At 53.6% G+C, this 20201-nt stretch overlaps 2 protein-coding genes across 5 annotated transcripts in view; one reads left to right on the top strand and one right to left on the bottom strand.

Moving 5' to 3' along the window:
* Window positions 1-3886: 3886 nt before the first annotated feature.
* Ap5b1 (adaptor related protein complex 5 subunit beta 1) lies at window positions 3887-7201 on the bottom strand. 4 transcript variants are annotated; one of them, XM_031389324.1, is made up of 3 exons: window positions 6841-7103; window positions 6565-6736; window positions 3887-6467 (listed from the first exon to the last, which is right to left on the bottom strand). In XM_031389324.1, the coding sequence occupies exons 2-3, from the start codon at window positions 6712-6714 to the stop codon at window positions 3984-3986; spliced, it is 2634 nt and encodes an 877-aa protein (XP_031245184.1). In that variant the 5' UTR covers window positions 6715-6736; window positions 6841-7103; the 3' UTR covers window positions 3887-3983. The 4 variants fall into 4 exon arrangements, with proteins under 4 accessions (XP_031245184.1, XP_031245185.1, XP_031245182.1 ...); XM_031389325.1 differs by having other exon boundaries at window positions 6890-7103; XM_031389323.1 differs by lacking the exon at window positions 6841-7103 and adding an exon at window positions 7112-7201 and having other exon boundaries at window positions 3890-6467.
* An 8506-nt stretch (window positions 7202-15707) lies between these two features.
* Window positions 15708-20201, top strand: part of Ovol1 (ovo like transcriptional repressor 1) — an 11682-nt gene continuing 7188 nt past the window's right edge. The window contains exon 1 of the mRNA XM_031389320.1: window positions 15708-16648. Within this exon, the coding sequence (XP_031245180.1) occupies window positions 16549-16648 (100 nt within the window). The 5' untranslated portion in view covers window positions 15708-16548. The remainder of the gene's footprint in view (window positions 16649-20201) is intronic.

The raw sequence follows: 20201 nt of genomic DNA, 5'->3' as shown, positions 1-20201 counted from the left end.
ATTGAGAGGGAGAGACAGAGAGACAGAGAGAGAGATGAAATTTGCAGGCAGCTGGGCAATGTCTTTACTTCCAGCACTCAGGAGGTAGAGGCAGGCAGATCTCAGTGAGTTTGAGGCCAGCCTGATCTACAGAGTAAATTCTAAGAAAGACAGCTGGAGCTACACAGAGAAACCTTGTCTTGAAAACACCAGGGCTGGTAAGATGGCTCAGCAGGTAAGAGCACCAACTGGTCTTCTGAAGGTCCTGAGTTCAAATCCCAGCAACCACATGGTGGTTCACAAGTATCTGTAATGAGATCCGACGCCCTCTGCTGGTGTGTCTGAAGACAGCTACAGTGTACTTATTTATAATAATAAATAAAATCTTTGGGCCTGAGCAAGGGCTGACCGGAGTGAGCAGGGTTGACCAGAGCCAACAGAGGTCCTAAAAGTCAATTCCCAACTAGATGAAGGCTCACAACTACCTATACAGCTACAGTGTGTATTCATATACATGAAATAATTTTTTTTTTTTTTTTAAAAAAAGAAAGAAATACCAAACACCAAACAAATGGATAGAACTCCAAAAACTCATCCAGAGTGAAGTCCAAGACCTGAAGCCCAACATGGTAGGGCTCCAGGGGGTGGGACTGGGACACCAACTCACCATAAAAACTTTGACCTGCAATCTGCTCTCCCTGCAAATGTGCTAGGGCAATGGTGGCACAGAACTTCTGGGAGTAAAATTTTAAATTATTTATTTATTTATTTATTTATTTATTGTATGTGAGTACACTGTATCTTTCTTCAGACACACCAGAAGAGGGCATCCAAACCCATTACATTACAGATGGTTGTGAGCCACTACGTGGTTGCTGGGATTTAAACTCAGGACCTCTGGAAGAGCCGTCGGTGCTCTTAACCACTGAGCCATCTCTCCAACCCGCAATATTTTTTTTTTAATTTTTTTTCCCCTTCTTCCTGCCCAATCCGCCCGCAATATTTTTTAAATTGTATGTTTGTGTGTGTTTCTACTGTGGAGTCAGACATGGGTGTAGGTTTATTGGTGCTTGTTAGGTATGGTTGAGCTGTTGGACGTGGGTGCTGGGAACTGAACTCCCTCCCTCCCTCCCTCTCTCTCTTTCTCTCTCTCTCTCTGTCTCTCTCGTTTCCTGTGATATACTTTTGCTTGCTAGGACAGTCTCATTATGAAGGCACTAGCTGGCTTTGAACAGTTAGGATTATGGGCATGTATCAACAAAGCTGGGCAGTGTAATATCCTTTCTAATAATCAGGTGACAGTGAGTACAGTGTCTCTTAGAAATTACCAAACCTAGACATGTGGTTGTGGAGACCCTGATTTACAGCCTGTTGGTCAGAAGGCACAGGTCACAACCTGGGACTTGTTGTTGCTATTTGAACTGTGACACAGAACATACAACTTGTTTTGGGGGTTGTTCTTCATCTGGTGGCCAGCATTGGAGGAGTGAAGGGATAAAACAGGATGTGTAGATTGGTAGGAGGATAGAGGGTTCATCATTACATGGGCTAATGTCCCTTTGTGTGTGTGCTTGTGTGTCTGTGGTCCTGAATGTGTGCGCATATGTGCAGCACACCAGAGGTGGACACTGAGTGTCTGATTGCGCTCCACTGCTCTGAGGCAGGGTCTTTCGCTGACTCAGCTACACTGCTTGCTAACATGCTGGAGGGGAATGGGGTGGCCCAAGCCTCTAATCCCTGCACTCAGGAGGTAGAAACAGGTAGAGTTTGAGGCCAGCCTGGTCTACAAAGTGAGTTTCAGAACAGCCAGGGCTACAGAGAGAAACTCTGCTTTAGAAAAAACAAAACAAAAAAACCAAGCTCTGGAGACCCTCTAACTATCTTGTCTTTGCCTCCCAGCCCTGTGCTGAGAGGAGGAGGCCGTGCCTGGCTTTACATGGGTGCGGGGGATCTCGGTTCTTCATATTTGAGTACTTTACTGAGTCACCTCCCCAGCCTCTGGAGCCTCGTATCTTCATCTTGGACTTAATGCACTTCTTGGGTTCCTGTGAAGAGAACTGCTTTTCGGTATCCCCTCCCCACTACGGAGATGGACCTGAATGAGGATGACTGAGATGCTCTCAGTCGGCCATGGGGGTGTCAGTGCCATGCTCTCAGTGGGCATGAGGACCCACTGGCAGCACCCACCATGTCAGAGCACCAAGAGGAGTTGCACTGCAGGCAGGGGAGCTTGACCGGTGGTGGCTTCTGTGGAGCCTCCTCTCTAGCTTCCCTAAGAATTGTGTAAGGAACTGACCTACATCCTGTCTCTACTCAAACCAGCTGGAGAAGTTTCTAGAATGGCCACCTTCCTGATTTGGCAATGGCTTTTAAGGTGAGTGCTATGTAGCTGCTTCTTCCTCCTTGACATCTCTCTCCAGGCTCAAGAGACTCGGGGAAACTTGAGGATCTGGAAGCTCAGAAAGTCACAGAGCTGGCAAGGCCCATCCTCCCCCTATCCCCTCCCCCCAACCCCCGGGCACGTTATAAAAGCTGTCAGCTTCAGGTGAGGATCTCACATGGAGCTGGCTGCAAGACCCATAATGCTCCAGCAGCTTTCTGGAGTGCTCACCCATGCTGGAATGGTTTTGGTGACACAGCTGGACTTGAGTAACCAAACTCTTGGGAGTAGCTCCAGTCCACCCATTGGCTCACTAGCTAGACTTGGATGGATTTTTTTTTCCTTTGGCCTGTAGATGCCAACATCTACATCTGGAGTGTAAAATTTCCCAACAGTGACAACACATTGCCACAGCTCACACGAACCTGGCCTTTTGCCACAAACTGGGCCTAAGCCTTTCCTCTCCCAGACTGACTTGTAAGAAACCCTGTAAGAGCAGAGGTGCTCCCGCCCCCTGAACCCTGCAAAAGTCCTTTTCCCAGAATGACTGAGGCCCAAGGTTATTCTCTCACTCAGCACCAACCAAGAGGTGCTTCAGCACGTCCTGCTGGGGTCTCTCAGGGGTGAGGGCTGGGGACTGTGGCTACTGCACAGCTCTGCTGAGTGTGGCAATGGTGGCCTGCCATAGATGACAAAATTCTACTCCCTCCCAGCCTGACTTCAGAAGTCACTTAACTCCTCAGCTGGCTGACTTCCTCAGCTATGAGGGGAGCCCTGCAGAAATGTTTCAAGGATGACATGAGGTAATGTGTGTGGAAAATTCCAGCCTAGTGCCTAGCAGCAATGATGGCCTCAATGTACCTGCATCCTGGGTATCTTGCACATCTGGAGAAAGGAGCTGGAGAAGTTCTTAAGTTCTTTTGTTTGTTTTTGTTTTTGACACAGGGTTTCTCTGTGTAGCTCTGGTTGTCCTAGAACTCACTCTGTAGGCCAGGCTAGTCTTAAACTCAGCAATCAATCCACCTGCATCTACTCCCAAGTGCTGGGAGTAAAGGCGTGCGCCACCACTGCCTGGGAACAAGTTCTTATCGGAGAAGACTCATAAGCACAGATGGTCTCCTAAGGGCTGACATTAAAAGCTAGGTTTGGGCATTGTTTTGTCTTGAACCAGATCATGTGGGCCCTCTACCTGCTCAGAACCGAACCTTACTGGAACACCCTGTAAACTTACGTCCAACCAACTACCCAAGAAGAGGCTCTCTAGTCCCCCTGTCCAGGCTGCTAGCTTATGATCTGAGCTCAGCTGGGCAGAGTTGGGAGGCCCAACCCCAAGCTCCAGTCTTCATGAGAAGTTGCATAGTGATCTTGGGCCAGGTCAGATCCTGTGAGAAACATATTCTTCAGACTATCCGAGCAGGGATTATGGAGGTCTGCAGCACTGGAATTAGTCTGGATCTTTCTGGAAACTTATGACCCAATCCCGGTAAGTCTACTCCTAACAAGGGTCCAAAAGAAAACAAGCCAGGAGGAGTCATCCGTGAACGGGATTTTATGGGCCAGGAGAGCTACAAGAATATGCTTCTTTGGCAGGCACCAGGCACAGTGCAGTCCTGCCTGGCATTACTCAGTGGGCTGACAGCCCTCGGAGGTAGTCCCCTACCAGGGGCAGCACAGCCCAGTCATCAGTCCTTAGGGCTACAGGCACACCATCCACCTGAGCTTTCTCCAGGCGCAGCAGCAGCATGGAGTCAGGGGGCAGGCGGACGGCTATGAGGTAGGTGGTAGGGGGCTGAGCCACCACTATAAAGGGCTCTAGGTGTTGGGACACCAAGGCCTCCAGGCCCTGTGGCCCAAGTGGACACCACACACGACTTTCTACACCCTTTGGCAGGCAGGAGTTCCAGAGCTCATCGAAGAAATGCAACTCCGAGCCCTTAGGGAGCCTGGGGAAAGGCAGGAAGAGGTCAGCAAAGTTCACAGACAGGGGTGGCAGGTGGGCATGGCACGTGAGGCCATCGGGTGTGCTGTAAAGGGCCCGGATGTGTAGGCGGGCAGGGGCTGGGCATCGGGGCCGCAGGGGCAGGTACAGAGGATGCGCAGGTTGTCCCGGACGCAAGCAGGGTATGTGGACAGCCTCCAACGGCTCGTAGAGCTGTCCTTCCACACGGAAGCGCAGCTCCAGAGAGTAGACAGGAACGTCCAGCGCCTGCACCTGCAGATGCAGCACCGGGAGTGGGCCTTTGGCCTTCTGAGGCCCCACACTCACTTGAATTGGAGCTGAGGCCTCCTGCACCATCAGTGCTGACGCAAAGCCCTGGTTCTCAGCCATCAATGAGGAGGCCAGGGCAGGTGCAGCCAGTGAGGGGCCCAGCGCCATCCCCAACTTGGAACTTGACAGATGGGACAAGAGGACATAGTATAGTCGGGCATGGTCCCGTCCGTCAGCATTCTCTAGCTGCCTGGCCAGTTCCTGTAGCAAGTCTGCCAGGGCAACTCCCCCGCCAGTCCGCAGCAGAGCGCGGCACACCCGCAGTAGGGCCTGGTGTAGGCCCCAGTCAGTGCAGTGTATGGCTGCAGCCTGTAGAAAGCTGAGGGTGGCACTCTGAGCAGCCCCCTCTGCCACTTTTGCCAGCATCTGCAGGTGCCAGCAAAGTGCTTCGTTCTTGCCTGGCCTGGCCACTGCCTCTTGAAGCAGCACCTCCCTGAGGGGCTCTCTCAGCTCGGGGCTGACCTGATCTAAGAGGTCCACAAAGTGGGGGGCCAGGGAAGGCCGAGCTCCATACAGCTGGGCCAGTCCGTGGATCAAAGATGTCCGTACTGTGGGCTGTCTAGTCAGGCAGCTGGTAACAAGGTATGAGGCCTGGAAACAGAGAGTGGCCAAGGCTCGGGGCCCACCATCCAGGGCTGCCCTTTGCTGTAGGCCAGTCAGCAGCTCCTGCAGGAACCACTGTGGGCCCTGAAGCCGACCTTTCTCCTCTTCCTCATCGTCATCACAAAGCAGACACAGCAAATGCAGGCGGGCCAGGAAGACCATCGGGTCATGAAGGAGATTGGGCATGAGGCCCCCGCATAGCTGGGGTCCCAACAGCAGTGGGGCAGCCTCTTCCCCTTCTGGACCTAATGGACAATTCTCAGGGAAGCTCAGGATGCAATGCAGGTAAAAGAGGTGTGTGGGTGAAGGTAAGGCTGGGTGCTGGGCTACCAAGGTAAGCCTGCGGAGCAGCAGAGCTTCATCCTGAGCAGTGAACAGGGCCTCACCAAAAGCTGCCTTAAGAGAGAGAACTGAGTGTAACAGTGTCAGCTGTGCTGTGCCCAGCAGCCGAACTAGCTGTGGCTTGAAAAGCACTGGTGGCTGTCCCCGGAGACCCCGAAGGGCCCAGCCCAACAGCCACAGAAGTTGAGCCTGTGCCACAGGAGTGAGCAGATATGAAGTGTCCAGAAGCTGGGCCACGGCAGCCTTCAGCTCTCGGGTGTCCTCAGGGCTGGGCTCTAGAATTGGAAAGCCATGCTCCTCCTCCTCCCCAGCTGTGGGCCAGCTGGGCGCCTGGGGCTTAAGGTGGGCATCCCATTCTTCAGCCAGGGTCCAGTCCCAGGGACAACTCCCAGTGGAGAAGTCCTCAGCCACAAGCAGGCCTTGCAGGCCAGCCCCAGACCTGGACTGTACCACCAAGGTGTTGTGCAGAACAAGAGCCAGAAGCAGGCTGACAGGCTGGATGGGACCCATTTGCCCTAGGAGGCTCCGCAGCATCCCCAAGGCTCCGGCCAGCAGCCCGGGCTTACAGCGCTCAAGCTCTCCAAGGCATTCACAGGCTGTGGCCTGTAGGTGGCGCTGTTCCAAGGCGGTTCCAAAGCTCCGTCCCATGTCTCGGCCTGAAGCTAAGCCAAGAAGTAAGGGCAGGAGCCGGCAGGAAGCTTCCGAAGTGGGTCCGAGAGCACCTCCTGACACCAGGGCTGTGGTGGCTGCCAACAATAGGAGCCTCCGGAGGGCTGAAGGTCTTGAGGGCAGGAGGACCAGCGTGTCCATCAAGGAAGTGGCAGCAGCCTCCGCGGCAGGTGCATCTGGCCAGAGTTTGTCAGAGTACTCCAAGCTCAGTGTCAGTAAGGAAACCTGAGATGGGGGGATTTAAATGGAACTCATTAAGTTCAGCGTGCCGCAGTATGAAGCAACCAGGTGGACCGTGGCAGGGCACACGGGCAGGACCTACCTTGGTCTGCTCGCTTAGCTTCTCACTCCTTAGGTCACTCAACAGGTCGCGACCCAAATCCTCGCCTTCGGCACCTGCCTGAAAGGCGGATGGGCTGGCTCGGAAAGCCCCCAAGCGCTGGGCCCAGGCTTCTCGACTCAGGGGCCCCATGGTCACTCATCCACTTACTTCTCTGCAAAGGGAAGGAACGTGAGACACCGAGGCGAGGACGCGCAGGCCTTTATGGCCGCTAGAGGGCGCGCGGGTCCTCCACCTTCCCCGAGGGGCTGCTGTCACCCTAGGGCCGCCTTGCAGACTCCAGCAGAGACCCCCTTCCCCCCCGTACCCCCCCAATGTCTAGGTCCCAAGATGAAATCTGGAGGCTTCGGAGATGATGCCGGAAGCGACAGCCCAGGCCCCTGCAGGATAGGACCCGCAGCGATCGGGGTGGGGGGTGCCCGAGAGGTGCGTGCGGAGAGCTCATTAAGCCTCCCGCCTACGAAGGGCATCGAAACCACAGCGTCGTTCGGGCCCCTGGCGCCCGTGGTAACGGGTCGGCCTCGCTCACCGCTTGAGTCAGCTGCCGCGGGCTCTCGGTCGGCTCCTTCCGGGCTGGCAGGCTGGCGGCGCGGGCCGGGGCGGGGCGCGCGGCGCGTGGGCGGCCGGGACGGGGCGAGCCCAGGGGCGGGGCGTAACGGAGCCTCCGCCTGCCACGCCCGCCGGGCCGGCAGGTGCCGACTCGCAGGTTTCGCCAGGTCTGAGTAACTGTCTCGCCGGGCAGGCCCCCTGCCCCGAAACCGCCGCAGGCACGGGCAGGGGCGGAGTTTGGTAGGCCGGGCTCCCGGTCCGCTCCCCGGTGGAACTGCGTTCCCAGGCCCTGGAGCGGAACAGCGGCTTGGGCAGATCGGGAAGCCGGCCAGCGCGTCCGCGAGTCCTCCCTCCCCGGTCGGCCTGGCGGCTTGAGTGCGGGTCTTCGGGCGGCCGCTGGGAGGCGCGCGAAGCGCAGTCCCAGGGCAGAGCAGGAAGAGCAAGGCGTGGGTGGGTCACTGCGGACCGGTCGAACCGGCGCCGCCGGGCTTGGCTTGGCGTCCTCAACGCTGACCCGGCGTCCGGGGGGACACCTCGCTCTGCTTGAAGGCGAGGACCCGGCGCCAGGGTCGCAGCCGGTTGGTAGCTGCTGACCTTTGCCCGAAGTCGCACAGATTGCCATCAAGGGTCGGGGCAGGCTAGAGTACAGCGAGAGGGGAGGGGCCCTAAGGCGCCGCGAAGCCGAAAAACAACGGGATCCTGACTCTAGGTGTGCATGTCGGCCAGGCCTGGAGGGCCACTCAGCTCGTAATACGCCTAACATGAACTGAGAAAACAAGGCTTGAGAGGACAACGGCCGGGCTGCCAGAGACCTGGGGCCACACTACCTACCGGAGTCCAGAGGACTGCATCTGGGCCTGCGACTCAGGAGTCCCAGGCTGTGGGTGCTCACTGGCCCGCTAATTTCAGGGGCACACACCTTCTGTTGTGCAAATCTCATGCTCATCTTCCTCTAAAGCTTCCTGCTAGCCACTTTGGAGATGAAACACCGGAGCCCACCATTGCCAGCCTCTAGCTATTTTGTCTTTGTCCCTTTTGGTTGGCCAAGTTCCTCCCTACTTCCTATCCTGACCTGGCTGCAGATAACAGTGGTGAAGTAGATTCCTAAAGAGAAGAGTGCCTGGGCCCCCAGAACAAGGGTAGAAGAAGAGAAAGGATGGAGATGGGGGTGGGGAGAGGCACGGGGAGGGGCAAGACCAGCTAGGAGACCTGGGCTCTGCTCCGATGGGCTCTGGCTCCACAGCTGACTCACAGGCGACAGCTCTAAACCACTTCCCTCGAGGTACCTCAGTTTCCCCATCTATAAATTGGGAGTGATGACTCCAGTTCAAGAAGCTTTGGGGTGGGGCGCCGGCTAATTAGGCCCAAGATGAAAGAGGCCAGAGTGAGAGCAGCCCTGGGCTGGCTGGGAAGGCAGGTTGGAGTAGGAGCCTGTCTGGTTGCCCTGTCTGAGGCCCAGAGGGTGCTGATAACTGCAGGTCTGGTCTCCTGGCTCTAGGGGAGCCAGAAAGGATTATTAAGTCCTGTTACAATTGAAGAGAGAGCCTTCTAGGGGTCAGGGAGTCCGACTCTGGCTGTGTCCCAAGCTTCTGATGCTGTAGCCTCTGCCAGCCTCCGGCCTCCCTGGGCTTTGGTTCTTTGAGGTGGCATGTGTGGTTTCCAGAACTGTGATAGATGTGTCTTCCTCAGCTCATGGCCAACCCTGGGTCCTGAGGATGGGTACGTGTCACACGGACTTTCAGGAGCCCAGAGAAGGCAAAGTCATTTGCACAAAGCCCCACGGCCTGGTGTAAGGAGGACTAGGCTGCTACTGCATGCTCTGTCTGCTACCCTCAGCGATCCTGATGTCCAAGTCCCTGAATGGGCCCTGTTCTCATCTGCCTGCCCAAGTATCCTCTTATGAGAGGCAATGTTTGCTTTGTCCTGGCAACAGACGGGACAGAAAAGAAGTGCCCTCAGCTCCGTGTCAGGCCCTCTTGAGAGAGTCGCCTGTCCTGTATATAAGAAAACAGGCAAGCCGGGTGGTGGCGCACGCCTTTAATCCCAGCACTTGGGAGGCAGAGGCAGGTGGATGTCTGAGTTTGAGGCCAGCCTGATCTACAGAGTGAGTTCCAGGACAGCCAGGGCTACACAGAGAAACCCTGTCTCAAAAAAAAAAAAAAAAAAGACTGGCATTTCCCTCAGCTCTTCCCTCCTTTTCTGCATCTCCACCCCTCTCTATGCAGCTGAATTCTTAGGAAACCCTAGACATCAGGCTGAAAAAAGGAAAAGTTAGTCTTTGATGCTCCCTGGGCCTTGACTTATCTGTAAAAATGGGGCCCACAACAACCCATCCCCATAGCACTGGATGCTGTGGGTACAGGGGCTGCTTCCTGAAAGGCATCCCAGGGGTTAGGACAGAGGTTGGGGGATGGAGGGTTGCTGCCAGTGTACAGTCTTCCTTTGCAGTGATGAAAACTGTGCTGGCTTTATGTCACCTTGACATGAGCTGGAGTTAGGAACCTCAGTTGAGAAAATGCCTCCATAAGATCTGGCTGAAGGGTGTTTTCTTAATTAGTAACTGATGGTGGAGGGCCCAGCCCTCTGTGGGTGGTACCACTCCTGGGCTCTGGAAGAAAGCAGGCTGAGCAAGCCATGAGGATCAAGCCGGTAAGCAGCACTGCCCCATCGCCTCTGCATCAGCTCCTGTCTCCAGGTTCCTGCTCTGACTTCTTTCAGTGATGCTTGTGGAAACATAAACAAATAAATCCATACCTCAACTTGCTTTCTTGTCATGGTGTTTCATCCTAGCAACAAGAAGACAAAATATTCTGGACTTAGGGGTCATGGCTGTATAACACCTTGAAGACTAACCCCCCCCCAAACTACACATTTTGTGAGGATGAATGTTACAGTACTATTAAAAATGGTGTTAGCTGGGGCAGCCATGGTGGTGTACACCTTTAATTGCAGCGCTCAGCATGCAGCAGTGGATCACTGTGAGTTTCAGGCTAGCCTGGTCTATATAATGAGTTCCGGGCAGGCCAGTACTACATAGTGAGGCAGCAAAACAAAACATCAAAAACAAGCAAAAAAGTTATTTTTAGCCTGTAATCCCAGGTACTCAAGAAACTAGGGCAGAAACTTCATGTTCTGTCTATAGAGACCAGAGTCAACTTGATCAACTTAGCTACACACTACTGTCTCAAAAAGCAAAAAGAAAAATGGGTACATATTAGTGGTAGGAGGGCTTGCTTAGCATGTACGAAGCCTAGTACCCTACTATAGTAAAATAATTTTAAAAATTGTATTGTAAACCGGGCAGTGGTGGCACACGCCTTTAATCCCAGCACTTGGGAGGCAGAGGCAGGCAGATTTCTGAGTTCAAGGCCAGCCTGGTCTATAGAGTGAGTTCCAGGACAGCCAGGGCTACACAGAGAAACCCTGTCTGGAAAAAACAAAAAGCAACCAAAAAAATTTGTGTTGTAAATAGGGTCCCTTGGGGCTAGGGAAATGGCTGTCAGTAAAGTGCTTGCTGCACAAATATGAGGACCCTAGTTTGACACCCAACACCCACATAAAAGCTGAGTGTGGTAGTGAACAACTATGATCCTAGTGCAAGGGAAGCAGAAACAAGAGGATTCTGGGAGCTCGTCCAGGCTAAGGCAAATCAATAAGCTCCAGGTTCAGTAATAGGCCCAGTCAAGAGAGAGACATAAAGAGAGGAAAGGAAGGAAGGAAAGAAAGGAAGAAAGGAAGAGGGAAGGAGAGAGAGAGAAAGGCAGGAAAGAAAATATATATGGAGAGCAACTGAAAAAGACACATGACTTTAATTCTTGGTCTCCACACACATGCACATTTGACATGTGCATGCACACACACACAAAAGATAAAAACAAACAGGTTGACCTGGAAGGGGGAGCTGTGATATGAATGTAAAGTCAGTCAGCCAATAAATAAGTCAGTAAGCCAATAAATGGGAAAAAATAACCCCAAACCAAATAAGTTCCTAGAAAACCTAGTGCTGATGGGAAGACAATGGCAAACATAGAACAAAATGTCACGCTGAAAGACAGCAAAAGCTGGTGGTAGAGGTGACAATGAAGACAAAAATTTTGCTAGGACATCAGCTCTAGGAAGAAGGGACATTTGTCAGCAGACTGGGTGGGAGGTAGCCAGTTCCCAGTTGCAGAAGAGGCTAAGCTGCAAAGAGAAGGTGGAGGGCCTGGGTGGAGGAGGGCAGTGAGCACACAGGAAGCTGCAGGGAGCAGAGGTCCTGGACCAGGACATCAGCCTGGGGACATGGTGGGGGACATGGGTTTTCACAACATCTATGGCTGGTTGTGGGCCAGGTGATATATGGCAGGGGCTTGACCTGTGTGGCAAGGGGCGGTCGAGGGGTTGGACAAGAGAGAAGCAGTGGCTCAGAGCTGTAGGGCTGTGGCACTTGGAGGCTGATGGCTCCAACATCTAAGGCAGGAAGAACATGGAGACTGAGCAGGGATCCACGGTTCCTGTGGTGGAGTCTCACCCCACTCCTTGGTACCTGCCAAGAAAAGCTAGCTCCACTCCACATACCATGGCTGAAGCCATCTCCTCTGCCTGTGGTCTCCGGCATTTTGCCATATGGCTGGGGTGGCCCCCTGGCAGTGAGCTGAGCAGCCCCAGGTAGAAACTCTGTGAATGGAGTCAGTGTTATCTATAGTGCTCCACAGGTTATTCGGGGGCTTTAGCAAACCGGACTGGAGAGGCATCGCTGGGCAGGGTATGGTGGCACAGGCTAGTGATCCAGAGGAACCAAAGTTCAACATCACCCTCAGCCACATGAGTTAGAGGCCAACCTGGACTATATGACACCTGTCTCAACTGAGGGAGTGCAGGGGGACTGCTCAAGTGGCTGGCAAAGGAGCCCATCGGCCTGCTCTGAGGGGCTATGGCTAATGTAGGGCTGCTGTGCTCCCAGGTGAATCTTGTAACTCCCAAAGTCAGAGCTAGAACCAGGAGCCCAGTGTTACAGCTAGGGAAACTGGGACCCTAAGAGGGTAGGTGACTTGGCCAAGATTCACAGGCACGAACTGCAGCTGGATTCTTTTCTGTGTCTTCTTTTTTGTTTGTTTGTTTGTTTTGTTTCGTTTTGGTTTGGTTTGGTTTTGGAGACAGGGTTTCTCTGTGTAGCCCTGACTATCCTGGAACTCACTCTGTAGACCAGGCTGGCCTCGAACTCAGAAATCCACTTGCCTCTGCCTCCCAAGTGCTGGGATTAAAGGCGTGCGCCACCACTGACCGGCTTTTCTGTGTCTTCTTAGCATGTATCTCCCATGATCTCTTGTGCTTTAAAACTCCAGGTTCACAGACCTTCCCTGTTGCCATCCCATCCTGGGTCTTCCTAAGGACTTCCAGGAGAACAGGAAGGGTAATTCCAAACACGTTCCAATGCTCATCCTAACTCTGCAGGCTCCTTGGGATGAGAATTGAGCACCAGGGGTGTACTGGTCCTGGCCTGCTGTGGCTCTTCTTCCCTTCGGCCTCTTGTCCTCCATACCAGCAGGTGATGTCATTCAAGACACATGACTCATGGCTTGGTTTTCTCTGTGACTCAACCTGCCATCTCTTACTTGGACACAACCCTGGTAGTGTCCAAGTAGTTCCAACACAACCCTGGTCTCTTTACGGCCACCTCCCTGCCCCTGCTCCACTCTGCACATCACAGGTCACGCCATGGACCCCAGCCTTCAGCTTCCCTCCCTCTCAACATCCAGCCGCCATGGCTGCTGGGAGCTCTATCATGAGCCTTGGTCCCAGCTTTTCCTTCCACTTATGCTCTTCGCCACTTTGTCCAGCTGGCTTCACCTCTCATCCAGACCTCAGCAAACCCACCTGCCACCATCACATCACCCTAGTTAATCCATCCTTAGAGCAGTACAATCTCCAGAGCTAGTCCCCAGTGGACACTCAAGAAATACTCAAGTGCTCACACCTTGTCTATCTCCAGAGTGCCAATGATCCAAAGCTCACATACACAAACACACATGTAACCTGTGTGTCAGATCTTTTCTTGCTCTTTTTCTTTCTTTTCTGAGACAAGGTCTCACTATATAGACCAGGCTGGCCTTGAACTCACAGAGCTACACATGCCTCTGCCTCCCAAGTGCTGGGATTAAAGGCGTGTACTACCTCCACCTCCCTACCCCAAATAGAACTCACAGAGCTACATACACCTGCCTCTGCCTCTGCCTCCCAAATGCTGGGATTAAAGGCGTGTACCACCCCCACCTCCCCACCCCTGACATAGCGACACTGTCTTAAAAAACCTTAGGTGTAATAGCTGTAGAGATGGCTCACCAGTCAAGAGCACTTACTTGTTGCTAGCACGTCCAGAGGACCTGAGGTCAATTCCCAGCACTCACATGGCTGTTCACCCCATCTATGACTCCAATGCCACTGCATTTGATGCCCACTTCTGGCCTCCTCAAGAACCAGGAATGCATGTAAAATACACAGACATGTGTGCAGGCAAAACACTCACACATATAAAATAAATAAAAATGTAATGACTATTCATCCCATAAACATGGATCTCTCACTGGAGCTGCAGCAACAGATAGGCAGCACAGACAAGCGCCCTCTCTCCTGGACCTTGCTCTGTTCACTATGACTCTCGGGACCTGTAGAGTCACTGGACTGGCTGGCGTCACCCATTTTAGTTCTCCACCTGACTCTCTGGCTGTCTTTGTGTTCAGGGCTGCCAGTGAAGACTCCACCATAGACTCTTCTAGGCGCTCACTGGAACCAGCCCGCCGCGAGACAGCACATAAAGGAGCTCAAGAAGTACTACATAAACTCACCAGCATGCCTTTAATCCCTGTACTTGGGAGGCTGAGGCAAGTAGATCTCTGTGAGTTCAAGGCCAGCCTGGTCTACACAAAGAGTTCCAGGACAGACAGACAGGGCTATACAGAAAGACCCTGTGTCAATAAATAAATAAAGTAATGGGTTTCATGGGGGCGAAAAGAAAGTCAGACAGACTGAAACACATGCCTTTTATTCCAGCACACTGGAGGCAGAGGCAGGTGGAACTTTGAGTTCTACAGAGCTAATTTCAGGACAGCCAGGGCTACACAGAGGAAAGCCTGTCTCAAAAAAGAAAGAAAGAAGCCAAGTTCAGCTGTCTCCCAGACAATCGTGCTGATGTCCCCGGATTTATTGCTAAAGATAAGCATACAGTAGGTGCTCAACTAATGTTAGTTGCTGAGCAAGGTCCAAGATCAGAGTGAAAGGAGGATACGGAAGTGTGGGCTATGACAGACAGCTCTCTGGGGACAGCAAGGGGAAGTAGCAAACCTTAATGGCTCAGAAGAAATGTCCTATCACCTTCCCAGGAAACCCATGAGGTCCAAGAACCGACTTAAGGCCCTTGGTCAAACTCAGTCTACTTCCTGCTCAGTGAGGAGGGGCATGTAGAGCTGCCCCAAATTGTACTTTCTCCTCATCCACCCAAGGGAGCTCACAAGAATCCTAGGAAAATGTATGGAGTCTCTATAAGAACTCCCACTTGTGAAATGCCCTTTGCAAGTGAACGCCTCAGAGACCATGTTGATGACTTCCCTCTCCTTTGAACTACTGCTGTTTGTATGTGTGTGCCAGCATGCACCAGTTCTGCGGTGTGCCCTGGGTCAGAGAGCAACTGGTGGGATCAGTTTCAGTTTCTCCCTTCACTCTGAGGGTCCTGGGAGTAGAACTCAGGTCTTCCCACTTAGTGGCAAGTACCTTCTGAGCCATAGACAGTCTTTCTTTTAATTCTTTTTTTTTTTTTTTTTTTTTTTTTTTTGTGAGGCAGGATTTCTTGATGAAACATAGACTGGCCTCTAACTCTGTTTTCCTACCTCAGCTTCCCACGTGCTGGGATCACAAGCATGAACCGTATCCACCTGTGACTCCTGACTTTTGAACTGTGTGAATTCATTTATCAGACTAATTTCCTCACAGTCTGTTCCAGCAAACATTTAACACGATGTAAGACAGGTGTACTGAAGTCTGGAGTCTTAAAATGTTAGCAGCCTTTAACTGCAGGTCCCATCCCTGCCTTTAATAGGTCAGCCAGTAAAAGAAACCCAGCACGGCCAAAGTGTCACAGTGAAGTGGCTCACTCGAAGGCCACGGAACACTCCGGCAGTTCAATGGGGGTGGGGCATTGCTCCAACTAGGCCTGCTAAAGAACACAGCAGGGCGGATGGGGAGCTGCTTGCTGAACTCCCACCCAGGGAGGACACCGGTTGCGACAGGCAAAAGTGGACTGCCTCAGATCTCACTCAGCTGGGGTCCTCATCCTAGAGCCTCTTCCAGATTTTCACAATCTGAAATCCCGCTGTTTACGACCAGGAGAATGTGGGTGAATACGCCCGCCCATATGCCAAGGTGCTAGCCTCGACTAGGTTGGACTCAGGGCAGTTTAAAAGTCCTCGCAACCGGAAGGCAGGCTCGAGCTTTGGATTCACAGGCGCATCCGAGCCTCCCGGTCCACGCGCTCCTCTCGCCTCGTGCCTTTCCGCAGGAACTCGGTACCCAGCAAATACCTCTCCGCTGAACCAAGAATTGCTCACCCTGGCCTTGGAGAGCCCAGACCGCTGGGTTCGGGCCCGGACCGCCGATTCCCGCTCGGCGGCTTTGTGTCTCTCCCGGCGCCCCGGGCGCGCCAGGCTGGGCCCGGGCCTGTTGGGCCAGTTTTATGTCATCGCCCACAGAGCGTGCGAGCGCCGGTGCAAATAACGTTGCCCTCCCCTCCCTGCCCGTGCCTGCTCCTTCCGAAACTCTAGTTTGCAAACGTGAGCACGCCGGGCAGGGGAGGTCCGGGGCGGGTCCGGTGCTTCTGGGTGTGGGGACCGGAGCACGCCCTCCCAATCCTGCCCCCGTCGTGCCACCCCGCCCGGGCCGCGAGGCCACCTCACCCGCAGCGGAATGGAAACCGGTTCGACAGGTAACAAATAGGTGGGTTGTCACCGTTATTTCCCAACGCATGCGCCATCGCTCTCTCGGCCACTCCAAGCTAATTAGATCAGATCAACACCCCTACCCCACCCCCGCCCGAGCCACCACCACACACCGCCGCGAGCCAATAAAGCGTGAACCCGTCCGTCCAGCTCGCACTTGAAGACTTCGCGAGCAGCCGCGGGGACGCCAGTCGAGCTAGAGGACGCTCGCTTAGCGCGTCTCCGATCCCGGTGCACCTGGCTGCACCCGCTCTGCGGACACCGACGACCTTCGGCGTAGTTGGAAACGCCACGCGTGGTCCCTGGTACGCTCTGTCCTCAGAACGTGGACACGTCTCGGCGACTCTGTCCTTAAACTGTCCCTATTCCCGCGCCTCAACCCCGATCCGGTGGAAAAAAAGGTGGGACGACCACACGAACTCGACTCGCGCCGGGCTAGGAGGAACTGAAGATGCCCCGCGCGTTCCTGGTGAAGAAGCCATGCGTCTCCACGTGCAAGAGGAACTGGAGCGAGCTCCCGGACGAGGAGCGCGGCGAGATCTACGTGCCAGGTGAGGCGCCGTGGGCTCCCGGCGCCGGGAGGGCGGGGCGCACGGACCGGCGGCCGGCGCCGGTCAGTCGAGCGTGGGAACGCAGATTGTCGCCGCGGGTCGACCCCCGGCGCAGAAGGAGCGCGGGTGGGGGGGAGGGGACTCCAAACTGAGGCTTTGCCGCTCTCAGGCCCGGGATCTCCTGCCCGCGCCGCGCTACGGGGGACGCAGTGGGGTGTGTCACCGCTCAGGCGACCTCCGGCTCTCTCGCGTCGTAAATCCAGAAAACCCGGGCTTTCATGAGGCAGGAGAGGGTCACTGGAGCGATGCCACTTTGGAGGGGAGGGCCAGGGAATGGAAAGGAGCGGAGCTGGAGTTTCCGCTGAAACTTGGGCTACATTGTAAAAGAAAACTTGGAGCTTTGGTCACCCCCATAACATTGGTGGGGTTGAGATAAGAGGCTCGAGATTCAGGACCACCGAATTACCCTGGACTCCTGCCTCACCGTCCAAGAGCTGCTGGGAAACAAACACAATGCTCCTTGCTTGCCCTTGAGTCGGTTCAGCCTCGCGGAGGACACTAAGCAAAAGATGGTTCTGGAGCCATAAGGTTCATACTCCAGGAAGCCAGTGTACCTAGTTTACTTAGGGAGGACGCCTTGACAGCCTGCACGTCAACTTAGAATTGAGTAACTAGAGTTGTCTCTTCCTCCAGCTGCATCTTCCTCTGAGACCCTAGAAAACTTCTGCCCCTTCTGTCCCAATACAAAACTCCCCCTACCCTGTCTTGGGGGTGGGGCAGGAGCCTACTGCCCTGCGCCTCCAAGGGGGTGGGGGGGGGGAAGAGGTGGTAATTAACCAACCGACTTTGACCCTTGATCTGCAAGTTCTCTGGCTCCACCTAGGCTTTTAAGAAAGTGGGGAAATAAAGGTGGTGAGTGAGGGGCCCTGTGTGGGTTCTTGCCTCAATTTCCCTCTTGGAAAGCTGTTAGATAGAGTCTTGGGTATTATGCTGTTTTGTGCCAGACCTTCCAGGATCCAGTGGCTGGGAGGATGTTCTATAACTTAACCTTACTTAAGGGGCTGTAAGGCTACTCTGAAGGCTTCTTAAACCAGGGAATGGGCCAGAAGGCCCTAGAGTCTCCTGTGCGGCGGAACAAGAGGCAAAAGGGGAAGGGAGCCTCCTCATCTGGGGTGTGGGCTTGGGATTTTGTGGTTTCTGCCTGGCTGTATGTTCTGGCCTTTGCGCCACCTCCAGAAGGGCTGGTGAGGGACACAGCCCGCTCCTTCCTCACTCAGCCTCCCCGCCAACCTGTGTTTGACTTGCTGCTTAGGTGCTCCTTGGGATCTGATAAACTGAACTTGGACTGTGTGAAAGGTGAGCTTGTCTTAAGCCAGGCTCGGACTGCTGTTATTTTTAGTTTTATTTCCCATCCCAGTCAGTAACAGACCATACGTTGACTTACAAAGGACAAAGATATTCAGCTAGTTCAAATCATGAAGATTTCCTTGGGTTCTAGAGATTTCCACCCCCGAAAGCCCCGTACAGATCTGAGGGACACGAAGACCGGAGACCTAGTTCCATGGCCTGTCCCATTAGATAGATAGACCACCTCTGGGTGGTCACCGCCACCGACGACTGCTGTCCTAATGAGGGGTCATGAAGGCAGGTGCTTCCCTCTCTCAGGACTGCCCAGGGTGGGAAATAAGCTCTTGTAAGAATCCCCCCTCATTGCTGAGTCAAGACAAAGTCCTGTGGGTAGAAGTCGAAGGACTTAATTTTCCTTCTGTGTGTCAGGTGGGCCCTGGAGCTACAGTTTTCCCCACAGTTTTGGAAATAAAAAGGGGAATGGAGCCGTTCTATGCTCGGATGCCTCAGATAGCTGGAGTACAGGGGGCGTGTTTTGTCTCCTGGCTGAGCCATTCCACCAAGTAGCCAACCATGGCCCCAGGAGCTGGCTGGGCACGTTTCTGTCACCTTACCTCACAGATTCTTGGAGCATGTTTTGGCCAGCTAAGCAATGACCCCATTCCCAGTGGGAGGGCTGGGAGTATGGGAGTGTGTGAGTTCCGACCTTCCCTCCAGGGCTCCCTGAGACCCTCAGAGCATCATGCAGGCCACCTGGAGGGGAAGGTTTACCACATCCTGAGGATGCTGGGTTGCTGGGCCTGACCTGGGAGATAACCTTCACAATCCCTCCAGCTATCTCCTCCCACGAGCTTCTAGAGTCTTCTCCCAGGGCAGTCATGGTCATTTCTTCAGCTTGAATGAGAGCTGGTAGCCTGCCCCGGAAGGCAGGCAAGTAAGGAATGACTCCATTCAGCACTGGAGACAGCACAGTTTAGGGGTTCACAGCACAGTTTAGGGGTTCACTTGGCTTCTTTCTACCTACCACCTCTTCTGGTACAGGACTCTTTGTTTGGCTGTGTGTTTACTCTGGTGACAGGAAGGATGGTGGATTTGTGTGTGTGTGTGTGTGTGTGTGTGTGTGTGTGTGTGTGTGTTTGAGACAGAGTCTCTCAGTATATCCCTGGCTGTCCTAGAACTCACTCTGTAGACAGGATGGCCTCAAACTCAGAAATCCGCCTGCCTCTGCCTCCCAAGTGCTGGGATTAAAGGCATGTGCCACCACTGCCCAGATGGATTATTATTATTATTATTATTATTATTATTATCATTATTATTATTATTATTATTAGGATGAAACAGGCCCTTGTAGCTGGGGGGCAAATCCTATTCCTATACTATGGAAGGGTTCAAGGACTTGCCTTGGAGCGGTTCCTCTAAGGCTGGTCCTTGCTTACTGAAGTCACAGTTAGGAAGGGACCTAGAGACAGACCTGAGCCTGAAAGCTAGAACTCCAGAATTCCAGGTGCCTCTCTCTCCTAAGCTCCCAGTCCTCCTGCTTCCGAGCCTCCCCTCTGGCTTGCTGGCCTGTTCTGGAGCGCACAACACATGTCCAAAGCTCAGAAGCTAGATGTGGTACCCACACCTGTAATTGCCATACTTGGAATGTGGAAGCGGGAGGATACATAACAGCCTTGAGGCCAGTCTTGGCTATCTGAGACTCTATCTCAGACAAACAAACAGGCTAGCTCGCTAGCTCAGGCTAGCCAGGCTGAAGTACAGGAGCCAGGGTTCCCCCAGATAACGTGGCCCAGCTTGCCACTGCAGCTAGATAGAGTAGGAACTTGACCACTCCTTTCATTGTCTGAGACAGACTTACTGTGTGGTTCTGAACTCACTCTGTAGACCAGGTGGCCCTGGAACTCAAAAGATCTACTTTCAAGACAGGGTTTCTCTGTATAGTCCTGGCTGTCCTGGGACTATTTTGTAGACCTGCTGTCCTTGAACTCAGAGACCTGCCTGCCTCTGACTGCCCTTGCTGGGCTGCATAGCCAGGCTGAGAAGTCGGCTGTGGGCCACTACTTCATGTGGCATTGTGGGAAGGCTGAGCTGCTTTCCAGAGTGTTCTAACGGCTGCTGAGGGCACTGGGCAGGGAAGGGGTAAGCTAGGTTCTCACCTTTTTTTTGTTTGTTTGTTTGTTTTTTGTTTTTTTTTTTTTTTTTTTTT

The sequence above is a fragment of the Mastomys coucha genome, unplaced genomic scaffold, assembly GCF_008632895.1.
Source record: "Mastomys coucha isolate ucsf_1 unplaced genomic scaffold, UCSF_Mcou_1 pScaffold21, whole genome shotgun sequence".
NCBI lineage: Eukaryota > Metazoa > Chordata > Mammalia > Rodentia > Muridae > Mastomys > Mastomys coucha.
The sequence above is the reverse complement of the archived record's forward strand: the minus strand, read 5'-3'. Positions and strand labels throughout refer to the sequence as shown.